The 12,500-nt window shown below is 46.2% G+C and overlaps 1 protein-coding gene across 1 annotated transcript in view; it reads right to left on the bottom strand.

Moving 5' to 3' along the window:
* Positions 1-9,278, bottom strand: part of tnfaip8l3 (tumor necrosis factor, alpha-induced protein 8-like 3) — a 56,126-nt gene extending 46,848 nt beyond the window's left edge. Inside the window, exon 1 of the mRNA XM_042317619.1 lies at positions 8,767-9,278. Within this exon, the coding sequence (XP_042173553.1) occupies positions 8,767-8,812 (46 nt within the window). The 5' untranslated portion in view covers positions 8,813-9,278. The remainder of the gene's footprint in view (positions 1-8,766) is intronic.
* Positions 9,279-12,500: the final 3,222 nt, after the last annotated feature.

Below are 12,500 nucleotides of genomic sequence, written 5' to 3'. Positions count from 1 at the left end.
AGTTCAACGGCTTTTTGTGAAACTAAAACATTTGTTAGTGTCAATGTGCATTTGATTACTTTTTTGGGAGGCCTAAACATTTCCAAAATGTGAAAGAGCTGGATCTACTATTATATGTGTGTGTCTCTCTCTTTCTCTCTCTCTATCTCGCTCTCTATGTTTCTCTCTCTCTCTATCTCACTCTCTATGTTTCTTTCTCTATCTTGCTCTCTGTTTCTCTCTCTCTCTATCTCACTCTCTATGTTTCTCTCTCTCTATCTCGCTCTCTATGTTTCTCTCTCTCTATCTCACTCTCTATGTTTCTCTCTCTCTATCTCACTCTCTATGTTTCTCTCTCTCTATCTCGCTCTCTATGTTTCTCTCTCTCTATCTCGCTCTCTATGTTTCTCTCTCTCTATCTCGCTCTCTATGTTTCTCTCTCTCTCTATCTCACTCTCTATGTTTCTCTCTCTCTCTATCTCACTCTCTATGTTTCTCTCTCTCTATCTCTCTCTCTTTCTCTCTCTCTGTATCTCGCTCTCTATGTTTCTCTCTCTCTCTATCTCGCTCTCTATGTTTCTCTCTCTCTATCTCGCTCTCTATGTTTCTCTCTCTCTATCTCGCTCTCTGTTTCTCTCTCTCTATCTCGCTCTCTATGTTTCTCTCTCTCTATCTCGCTCTCTATGTTTCTCTCTCTCTCTATCTCGCTCTCTATGTTTCTCTCTCTCTATCTCGCTCTCTATGTTTCTCTCTCTCTCTATCTCACTCTCTATGTTTCTCTCTCTCTGTATCTCGCTCTCTATCTTTCTCTCTCTCTATCTCACTCTCTATGTTTCTCTCTCTCTGTATCTCGCTCTCTATGTTTCTCTCTCTCTATCTCGCTCTCTATGTTTCTCTCTCTCTCTATCTCACTCTCTAGGTTTCTCTCTCTCTGTATCTCGCTCTCTATCTTTCTCTCTCTCTCTATCTCACTCTCTATGTTTCTCTCTCTCTCTATCTCACTCTCTATGTTTCTCTCTCTCTCTATCTCGCTCTCTATGTTTCTCTCTCTCTGTATCTCACTCTCTATGTTTCTCTCTCTCTGTATCTCGCTCTCTATCTTTCTCTCTCTCTCTATCTCACTCTCTATGTTTCTCTCTCTCTTTCTCCCTCTCTTCCCATGGGTGTGTGTGTCTTTAAGTCCATCAGAGTGTGTTGTAGAAGCACAGCTAGCCAAAGCCTCAGGAGAGACTGGCACCATCCCTGACCATGAGCTCTATGAAGGACAGACACACACGCACGCACGCACGCACGCACACGCACACGCACACACACACACACACACACACACACACACACACACACACACACACACACACACACACACACACACACACACACACACACACACACACACACACACACACACACACACACACACACAGAGCCTTTGGCCTGCCAGGGTCTGTTGAGTTCCTCTGATGTGTATGTTAACCACATGGTGGATCTAAGAGAAGAGACAGGAGAGTTCCAGATCCAATGGTACACATTACTGTAGTGATTTTAACAAACAGTGACAGTGCAACTCCCTTTGCGGGTCTCCATCCCGGGTTTCCCAGCCCATATAGGCAGACATGCTAACCACTGCTCCAATAAGGGTTCATGATTTAAAGGCTAATAACAAAACAATGGTCAGTAATATAGTTGTATAGTCATACTGTGTGAGTGATGATTTAGTAATATACTGTAGTGATCACGGTTTTGCCCCCAAATGGCACACTATTCCCTTCATAGTGTACTACTTTTGACCAGAGAACTTTGACCAGAGTACTTTGACCAGAGTACTTTGACCAGAGTACTTTGACCAGAGAACTTTGACCAGAGTACTTTGACCAGAGTACTTTGACCAGAGTACTTTGACCAGAGTACTTTGACCACTTTGACCAGAGTACTTTGTCCAGAGAACTTTGACCAGAGTACTTTGACCAGAGTACTTTGTCCAGAGTACTTTGACCAGAGTACTTTGACCAGAGAACTTTGACCAGAGTACTTTGACCAGAGTACTTTGACCACTTTCACCAGAGAACTTTGCCAGACCACTTTGACCAGAGTACTTTGACCAGAGTACTTTGACCAGAGTACTTTGACCAGAGAACTTTGACCAGAGTACTTTGACCAGAGAACTTTGACCAGAGCACTTTGACTAGAGCACTTTGTCCAGGGCACTTTGACTAGAGCACTTTGTCCAGAGCACTTTGTCCAGGGCACTTTGACTAGAGCACTTTGTCCAGAGCACTTTGACTAGAGCACTTTGTCCAGAGCACTTTGACTAGAGCACTTTGACTAGAGCACTTTGTCCAGAGCACTTTGTCCAGAGCACTTTGACTAGAGCACTTTGACTCAGGGCACTTTGACAAGAGCACTTTGTCCAGAGCACTTTGACTAGAGCACTTCGACTAGAGCACCTTGACCAGAGCACTTTGACTAGAGCACTTTGTCCAGAGCACTTTGTCCAGAGCACTTTGTCCAGAGCACTTTAATTAGAGCACCTTGACTAGAGCACTTTGTCCAGAGCACTTTGACTAGAGCACTTTGACTAGAGCACTAGTGGATCAGTCAGGCTTTGCTAAAAGGCATCAGTCCCATCAGGAATCAGGTCTACTCCAGTGTTGGTTTGGGACTGCTGCTATAGTCAGTCTGGCTGCCATATCACTGACTAACCAACTATACTAGGCCTGGAGGAAATGACTGTGGTTCACACACACACGCACATACACACACACACACATGCATATATACTCACACACACTCAAATGCACAGCGACACACACAGCCACACGCACACACGCACACAAACACACACAGACACGCACACTCACAAAGAGTGCGGTTCCATCGGACAGCCCGGCTCCGCAAAGTCCACAGCCAATGATGTCATCCGGGTGTGAAAAACAAGATCAGTGTGTGTTTCCTGTGACCTCAAAGTGAAGACTAATTCCATGTTTCAGTAAAGGGTCTGCCTCTTTAAACTGATCAAGGTGGGGGATTCTAACTGAGTCAGACCATGGAATGCAGAGACACACACTTCAGGCCCTGCTGCGAGGTGCACTGGTGTTTATGACCTAAACTCTTCTTTTATTGCAACTAGAGGAAAAATCACTTTCTCCTGAGTCGTCTTTTCCAGTCAGGGCCTCCCTCCATCTCTTTCTCTTTTCCTCTCTCTCTCTTTTCCTGAGTCGTCTTTTCCAGTCAGGGCCTCCCTCCATCTCTCTCTCTTTTCCTCTCTCTCTCTTTTCCTGAGTCGTCTTTTCCAGTCAGGGCCTCCCTCCATCTTTTTCTCTTTTCCTCTCTCTCTTTTTTCCTGAGTCGTCTTTTCCAGTCAGGGCCTCCCTCCATCTTTTTCTCTTTTCCTCTCTCTCTCTTTTCCTGAGTCGTCTTTTCCAGTCAGGGCCTCCCTCCATCTCTTCTCTTTTCCTCTCTCTCTCTTTTCCTGAGTCGTCTTTTCCAGTCAGGGCCTCCCTCCATCTCTCTCTCTTTTCCTCTCTCTCTCTTTTTCCTGAGTCGTCTTTTCCAGTCAGGGCCTCCCTCCATCTCTCTCTCTTTTCCTCTCTCTCTCTTTTCCTGAGTCGTCTTTTCCAGTCAGGGCCTCCCTCCATCTTTTCTCTTTTCCTCTCTCTCTCTTTTCCTGAGTCGTCTTTTCCAGTCAGGGCCTCCCTCCATCTCTCTCTCTTTTCCTCTCTCTCTCTTTTCCTGAGTCGTCTTTTCCAGTCAGGGCCTCCCTCCATCTCTCTCTCTTTTCCTCTCTCTCTCTTTTCCTGAGTCGTCTTTTCCAGTCAGGGCCTCCCTCCATCTCTCTCTCTTTTCCTCTCTCTCTCTTTTCCTGAGTCGTCTTTTCCAGTCAGGGCCTCCCTCCATCTTTTTCTCTTTTCCTCTCTCTCTCTTCTGAGTTTGAAAGATTTTCCAGCTTCCAGCTTCTGGATTTTGGCAATGTATGTGTGTGTGTGTTCAAGGGTGTAAGGGTGTGTTTGTAGGAAGGGAGAAGAGTGTTTGGGCTGCAAGAGGGATAATGTGTGTGAAGGGCAGTAAATGGGTGTGTGCCATGGGAAAGGTATGTGTGTGTGAGAGAGAGAGAGAGAGAGAGACAGGGTAGTCCAGTGAGTTCACAGGGCCCAGGAGAGTAGATAGGAGTCAATAGACCATAGAAAGAGAAATATAACCAAACATGTCCTCCCCTTCTCCCCTCTCCTCCCCTTCTCCCCTCTCCTCCTCTTCTCCCCTCTCCTTCCCTCTCCTCTTCTCCCCTCCCCTCCCCTTCTCTCCTCTCCTCTCCTCTCCTCTCCTCTCCTCTCCTCTCTCCTCTCCTCTCCTCTCCTCCTCTCCTCTCCTCTCCTCCTCCTCTCCTCTCTCCTCCCCTCTCCTCCCTCTCCCCTCTCCTCCCCCCTCTCCTCTCCTCTCCTCTCCTCCCCTTCTCTCCTCTCCTCCCCTCTCCCCCTCTCCTCCCCTTCTCCCCTCTCCCTCCCCTCTCTCCCCTCTCCTCCCCTTCTCCCCTCTCCTCCCTCCCCCTTCTCCCCTCCCTCCCCTTCTCCCCCCCTCCTCCCCTTCTCTCCTCTCCTCCCCTTCTCCATCGTCTTCTCCCCTTCTCCCCTCTCCTCCCCTTCTCCCCTCTCCTCCCCTTCTCCCCTCTCCTCCCCTCTTCTCCCTCTCCCTCTCCTCCCCTTCTCCCCCCCTCCTCCCCCTTCTCCCCTCTCCTCCCCTTCTCCCCTCTCCCTCCCCGTCTCCTCCCCTTCTCCCCTCTCCTCCCCTTCTCCCCTCTCCTCCCCGTCTCCTCTCCTTCTACCCTCTCCTCCCCTCTCCTGCCCTCTCCTACCTACTGTATTAACAGACAGTGTTATGGTTGTTTGAGGAGTCCTGTATTGTAGCTTTGTTCAGGTATAATTCCCTCTAAAAAGAGAATAATTTGAATGAAGGATTGCAGCTTTAGACACTAGCCTCTGCTTTGAGCAAGATTAAAATGCCAGCGAGAGATAGATAAAGAGAGGGGTAGAAGAGGGGGGACTAGAGAGATAGATAAAGAGAGGGGTAGAAGAGGGGGGACGAGAGAGAAAGATAAAGAGAGACAGGTGACAGGAGAAAGGGGAAAGTGAGTTAGAGAGATAGGGGTGGTAGAGAGAGTCACAAAAGAATGAAAGGAAGATAGAAAGAAAGAGAGTCAGTGAGATGTGGGGAGAGTGAGAGAAAGAGTGACTAAAGAGAGAGAGGAGAGTCAGTGAGAGAGGGGGAGAGTGAAAGAAAGAGTGACTAAAGAGGGAGAGGAGAGTCAGTGAGAGAGGGGGAGAGTGAGAGAAAGAGTGACTAAAGAGAGAGAGGAGAGTCAGTGAGAGAGGGGGAGAGTGAAAGAAAGAGTGACTAAAGAGGGAGAGGAGAGTCAGTGAGAGAGGGGGAGAGTGAGATGACTAAAGAGAGAGGGAGAGTCAGTGAGAGAGGGGGAGAGTGAAAGAAAGAGTGACTAAAGAGAGAGGGAGAGTCAGTGAGAGAGGGGAGAGTGAAAGAAAGAGTGACTAAAGAGAGAGAGGAGAGTCAGTGAGAGAGGGGGAGGGTGAAAGAAAGAGTGACTAAAGAGGGAGAGGAGAGTCAGTGAGAGAGGGGGAGAGTGAGAGAAAGAGTGACTAAAGAGAGAGAGGAGAGTCAGTGAGAGAGGGGGAGAGTGAAAGAAAGAGTGACTAAAGAGGGAGAGGAGAGTCAGTGAGAGAGGGGGAGAGTGAGAGAAACAGTGACTAAAGAGAGAGAGGAGAGTCAGTGAGAGAGGGGGAGAGTGAAAGAAAGAGTGACTAAAGAGAGAGAGGAGAGTCAGTGAGAGAGGGGGAGAGTGAGAGAAAGAGTGACTAAAGAGAGAGAGGAGAGTCAGTGAGATGTGGGGAGAGTGAGAGAAAGAGTGACTAAAGAGAGAGAGGAGAGTCAGTGAGAGAGGGGGAGAGTGAAAGAAAGAGTGACTAAAGAGGGAGAGGAGAGTCAGTGAGAGAGGGGGAGAGTGAGAGAAACAGTGACTAAAGAGAGAGAGGAGAGTCAGTGAGAGAGGGGGAGAGTGAGAGAAAGAGTGACTAAAGAGAGAGAGGAGAGTCAGTGAGATGTGGGGAGAGTGAGAGAAAGAGTGACTAAAGAGAGAGAGGAGAGTCAGTGAGAGAGGGGGAGAGTGAAAGAAAGAGTGACTAAAGAGGGAGAGGAGAGTCAGTGAGAGAGGGGGAGAGTGAGAGAAACAGTGACTAAAGAGAGAGAGGAGAGTCAGTGAGAGAGGGGGAGAGTGAAAGAAAGAGTGACTAAAGAGAGAGAGGAGAGTCAGTGAGAGAGGGGGAGAGTGAAAGAAAGAGTGACTAAAGAGAGAGAGGAGAGTCAGTGAGAGAGGGGGAGGGTGAAAGAAAGAGTGACTAAAGAGGGAGAGGAGAGTCAGTGAGAGAGGGGGAGAGTGAGAGAAAGAGTGACTAAAGAGAGAGAGGAGAGTCAGTGAGAGAGGGGGAGAGTGAAAGAAAGAGTGACTAAAGAGGGAGAGGAGAGTCAGTGAGAGAGGGGGAGAGTGAGAGAAACAGTGACTAAAGAGAGAGAGGAGAGTCAGTGAGATGTGGGGAGAGTGAGAGAAAGAGTGACTAAAGAGAGAGAGGAGAGTCAGTGAGAGAGGGGGAGAGTGAGAGAAAGAGTGACTAAAGAGTGAGAGGAGAGTCAGTGAGATGTGGGGAGAGTGAGAGAAAGAGTGACTAAAGAGAGAGAGGAGAGTCAGTGAGATGTGGGGAGAGTGAGAGAAAGAGTGACTTAAGAGAGAGAGGAGAGAGTCAGTGAGATGTGGGGAGAGAGAGAGAAAGTGTGCCATCACAGCAGAGAGGAGAGAGAGAGAGTCAGTGAGAAAGCAGGAGAGTGAGAATGCTGTAGGCTTTAAGGATATCCTAATGCCTCCAGCACAGTAAGCCTCTGTCTCCCCAAACCATTTAAAAAACCAGACCAAACGTAAACACGGCCCTTCACACAGGGCTCTGAGGGGTTAGGGGTCCTGTGACTGAAGACAAACCACGACATTAGAGATGTGGTAAAGAACAGGGGACTTTCAGACATGGGGAGCTATACTGAGGACACCTGATGTTGTATATTACAGCATGTGCCAACATTACTATGACAACAGGCCTTCTGAATGTATTCCTATGATTAATGCTACCAGCTCTCACAATCTCATGTCACAATTAGATGTCCATCCACGTTTCTCAAACGTCAAATTTCTAAGTGTTCAAGGTTAAGTTTAGGCATAAACTCAGAATCTTTAAGGTTAGGGTTAAGGTCAGACATTAACTCCACATTTTCTCAAGGTTAGGCATTAACTCTGAGGTTAGGGTTAAGGTTTGGGATAGGCTTTAAAAAATACATTAAAAGAAAATGTTATTTCTCTGGATTGGAACTCTTGGAATCAGTGGCAGATGTTTACGTCCATCCGCCATCCCCGTCCCTCATCGCAAAACACTCACTGTTGCCCCTAGTGGCCGGTTTCCACTTCATCTCCCGATATCCTCAGACATGGATGGAGGTCGAATACTGTATCACAAGTAACCTGGCTGGATTAATGATGGGTTGTGTGTGTGTGTGTGTGTGTGTGTGTGTGTGTGTGTGTGTGTGTGTGTGTGTGTGTGTGTGTGTGTGTGTGTGTGTGTGTGTGTGTGTGTGTGTGTGTGTGTGTGTGTGTGTGTGTGTGTGTGTGTGTGTGTGTGAAGACAGTTGTATTGCCTGAGTGGAATTCTCTGTAGGATCACAGCTACTTTATAAATAGCCATAAGGAAACATACAACCAGGAGCGCTAACTGTTTCTTTCACTGCCACAGTCAAGTCTGGCCCTTGGACTTTACAACCATACAACTTTCAAAGACACACAGTACAGATGGAGGAACTTCATTTGAGCCAGTTTGATACACCAGGAAAATAATCCTGCAGTAACAGGAAGTGTGAATTATTATGTGGGTTATAATTCATGTCATTTCTTTGTAGGTTTTTTGTTAGGGCAAATAGAGTCTGAAATGTTAAAGTGGAAATTACAAACTTTAGATGGATTTAATAAAGATCCTACATCTGTAAGTGTGCGTTCCAAATGACACCATGTTCCCATTTTAGTGCACCACTTTGACCAAGGCCTATAGAGCTCTGGTCTAAAGTAGTGTGCTATATAGGGAATAGGGTTCCATTTGGGATGCACATAATGTGTAAATATTGATCTCTCTATTGGAACGTAAGACGAGAGCCACACTCTGTCCATGTAGTCAGACAGAACCTGTTGTTAAATATTGATGTATCCTCTGAGAGGATGACTTGAGGGGAGGAGAGTACAGAGGAGGTCCCTAGTAGATGTGTTGATTATTATCAAATCTAATAGCTTGACACACACACACAATCATGCACACACAGGCACGTATGTACGTAAGCACACACGCACTGACACGCACACACACACACGTACACAGACACACACACACAGACACACGTACACAGACACACGTACACACACACACACACACACACGTGTCTCAGCTTGCCTGGCCCGCTAATCATGGCCATGGCTCACACACTGAGCCGGCTTACAGCCACACACTGAGCGGAAGGCTGCAACTCCTCATGTACAGACCAGAGATAAATAAACACAGGAAAGATCACAGTCCAATCCTAACCTTTTAACCATTAATGGAAACCTCTACCTACTACAAGTTTGAATAGACACACACACACACACACACATATACACACACACACACACGCACACACACATACATTAGCAAGCAATCTTACCTGGAGAGAGATCCCCCTCACTCTGCTCCCCCGAGTCGGAATCCATTTTCTCCTCCTAAACTCTGAACAGAGAACCTCTTATTCTCTCTCTCTCTCTTTCTCTCTCTCTCTCTCCCCCTCTCTCTCTCTCTCTCTCTCTCTCTCTCTCTCTCTCTCTCTCTCTCTCTGTCTCCCTTGCTCTCTCGCTCTCTCTCTTTTTCTCTCTCCCACTCTTCCACAGCGAGTTAGCTTTTTCCCCTCTTGCTTTCTCTCGTTTTTTTGTTGCTCTATCTCGCTTTTCAGAGGCAGTGAAACTCTCCTCTCTGGCTGGAACACAACAGCTGAGTAGGGAATAGCTGTGCTGGCTGAAAGCCCTGATTTGCTGAGCTGTACCTCTTTTGCTCTTAATTTTTTTGCTCCCTCTTTCTCCCTCTTTCTTTTTCTCTTCTCACTGGCTCCCTCCCTCACTCGCTAACTGTGCTGACTCTTTCAATATCTCTCTTCCTCTCCTCTACTTTCCTCCTCCTGTCCCTCCTCCCTCCGTCACTCTGGTTAGTCCCTCCCTCCCTATCTCTCCCACTCTTTCTCTCTGGTCAGTCCCTCCTTCCCTATCTCTCCCTCTCTTTCTCTCCCTCTCTTTCCTTCCCTCCCTCTCTTTCTCTCTGGGCTGTCACTCTCTGTCACTCTTCCTCAGCGCTCTCAATATCTGTCTTTATTTTCTGTCACACTCCCTTTCTCTCCTCCTGTGCTCACTCCCTCTCTGCAAGCGCTAACCCCCTCTCTCTACATGCGGTCTCTTTCTCTCTCTCCTGATCATTAAGTTATGTGTGCGTTTCACTGTGGGAGAGGAGAAACTAAAGCCAGTAGCAGCAGTAGCTAGTTTTTTCACCACCAGCTCAATCCCCTGCCTTCCCTCTTTCTCCCCCTTCCCCTTCGCTCCTCCCCCTTCCATCCTCCCCTTCCCTCCCCCTACCCTACCCTTCCACTGCTTCCCCTTCCCTCCTACCCCCTTCCTCCTCCCCCCTGACCTTCTTCCCCCCTTCCTCCTGGTTATTGGCTCATAGTCAGTCATTAGAGAACCCTGTACCGCTCTGACTCACCATGACCAGAAGTCTCTAGCTCGACTCTAGGGTGAAGGTTCCCTTCCCGAATCCTAACCTGAATCATTAGTGAGGAGCATGCCAAACTGACCCAAGATCAGCATCTCGGGGCATTTTCACCCTACTAAGTCTCTATAGAAATGCAAATTTTCTATGGCCTATCAGCCTTTGCCCTGCCTGGTTGGTTGGTTGGCTGTCTGGTTGGCTGATTGGCTGGTTGACTGGTTGGTTGGTTGGTTGGCTGGCTGATTGGCTGGTTGGCTGGTTGGTTGGCCAATTGGTTGGCTGGTTGGCTGGTTGGTTGGCTGGTTGGCTGGTTGGTTGGTTGGTTGGCTGGTTGGCTGGCTGGCTGGTTGGCTGGTTAATTGGCTGGTTGGCTGGCTGGCTGGCTGGCTGGCTGGTTGGCTGGTTGGTTCGTTGGTGACATGATCATAGTGTTCAGCACCTCTCATGGCCAACACAGACTACATCCTAAATGGTACCCTATTCCCTATATAGTGCACTATTGTTTAAGTGCTGCTGTTTAATAATTGTTACTTTTTTACATAACACATATTTTATTTTCTTAAGACTTCTCAACCTGTCTAGGACTGCTAGCAGAACCAGGGCGCCAAATACAAATCAATAGAAATCTCATAAATCAAATTTCTCAAACATACAAGTATTAGGCACCATTTTAAAGATAAAATTCTCATTAATCCAGCCACAGTGTCTGATTTAAAAAATGCTTTACAGCGTAAGCTCCACAAACGATTATGTTAGGTCACCACCAACTCACAGAAAAACAGCCATTTTTCCAGCCAAAGAGAGGAGTCACAAAAAGTACAAATAAAGATAAAATTAATCACTAACCTTTGATGATCTTCATCAGATGACACTCATAGGACTTTATGTTACACAATACAATACACAACACTTCTCCTTAATGCAACTGCTGTTTCAGATTTCAAAAAAACTTTACGGAAAAAACATAATCTGAGAACGGCGCTCAGAGCCCAACCAGCCAGAGAAATATCCGCCATGTTGGGTAGTCAACATTATTCATAAATACCATTATAAATATTCACTTACCTTTGATGATCTTCATCAGAATGCACTCCCAGTAATCGCAGTTCCACAATAAATGCTTGTTTTGTTCGATAATGTCCATCATTTATGTCCATTTATGTCCAATAGCTTCTTTTGTTAGGGCGTTTGTTAAACAAATCCAAAAGCGCGATCAGGTCCAGTCGGACGAAACGTTCAAAAAGTTATATTACAGGTCGAAGAAACTTGTCAAACTAAGTATAGAATCAATCTTTAGCATGCTTTTATCATAAATGTTCAATAATGTTCCAACCGGAGAATTCCTTTGTCTGTAGAAAAGCAATGGAACGCGAGGTACCCCTCCTGACAAATGTGCGTGACTGAGAACGAGGCTGCTTGCAGACCCCTTAGTCAAAGAGCACTCATCCGGCCTCCCTTCACAGGAGAAGCCTGAAACAACGTTCTAAAGACGGTTGATATCTAGTGGAAGCCGTAGGAAGTGCAAAATAACTCATACCCCACTGTGTATTCGATAGGGGTGAGTTCAAAAACTACAAACCTCAGATTTCCCACTTCCTGTTTGGATTTTTCTCAGTTCTTTTCCTGCCATATGAGTTCTGTTATACTCACAGACATCATTCAAACAGTTTTAGAAACTCCAGAGTGTTTTCTATCCAATACTAATAATAATATGCATATATTAGCATCTGGGACTGAGTAGGAGGCAGTTAACTCTGGGCACGCTATTCATCCAAAAGTGAAAATGCTGCACCCTATCCCAAAGTTAAAGCATTGTTGGTTAAGGGCTTGTAAGTAAGCATTTCACAGTAACCTGTTACACATTACACCTGTTGTATTCAGTGCATGTGACAAATAACATTTGAATTGATATGATTTGGCATTTAAACAGAGCCTTACATCAGTCCCAAATAAAATGGAAGGTCTGTGTGTGTGTGTGTGTGTGTGTGTGTGTGTGTGTGTGTGTGTGTGTGTGTGTGTGTGTGTGTGTGTGTGTGTGTGTGTGTGTGTGTGTGTGTGTGTATGCGTGCATGCGTGCGCGTGTGTGTGTGTGTGTGCCTACAGATGGTTGTATTTTTAGGCTACCTCAGCAGGTCCCTTCAGCAGCAGATGGGCCTTTTTCCCCACAGGCAGTGTTATTATAACACATCATCACACTCCATAATCAAATCAAATGTATTGGTCACGTACACATATTTAGCAGATGTTATACTGCGGGTGTAGCAAAATGCTTGTCTGTGTGTCTGTGTGCGTGCCTGTGTGCATGTCTGTGTATGTATGAGTGCATATTACAGTATAATACACCACATTAGAATTGTATTAAATTAACCATTATTTTAACAGGGAGTTATGCTGAGACCAAGGACTCTTTCACAAATGAACCCAGTATACACATCACTAAACATCAATATACACATCACTACACATCAATATACACATCACTACAAATCAATATACACATCACTACACATCAACATATACATCACTACACATCAATATACACATCACTACACATCAATATACACATCACTACACATCAACATATACATCACTACACATCAACATATACATCACTACACATCACTACACATCAATATACACATCACTACA

The sequence above is a fragment of the Oncorhynchus tshawytscha genome, unplaced genomic scaffold, assembly GCF_018296145.1.
Source record: "Oncorhynchus tshawytscha isolate Ot180627B unplaced genomic scaffold, Otsh_v2.0 Un_contig_3158_pilon_pilon, whole genome shotgun sequence".
NCBI lineage: Eukaryota > Metazoa > Chordata > Actinopteri > Salmoniformes > Salmonidae > Oncorhynchus > Oncorhynchus tshawytscha.
The sequence above is the reverse complement of the archived record's forward strand: the minus strand, read 5'-3'. Positions and strand labels throughout refer to the sequence as shown.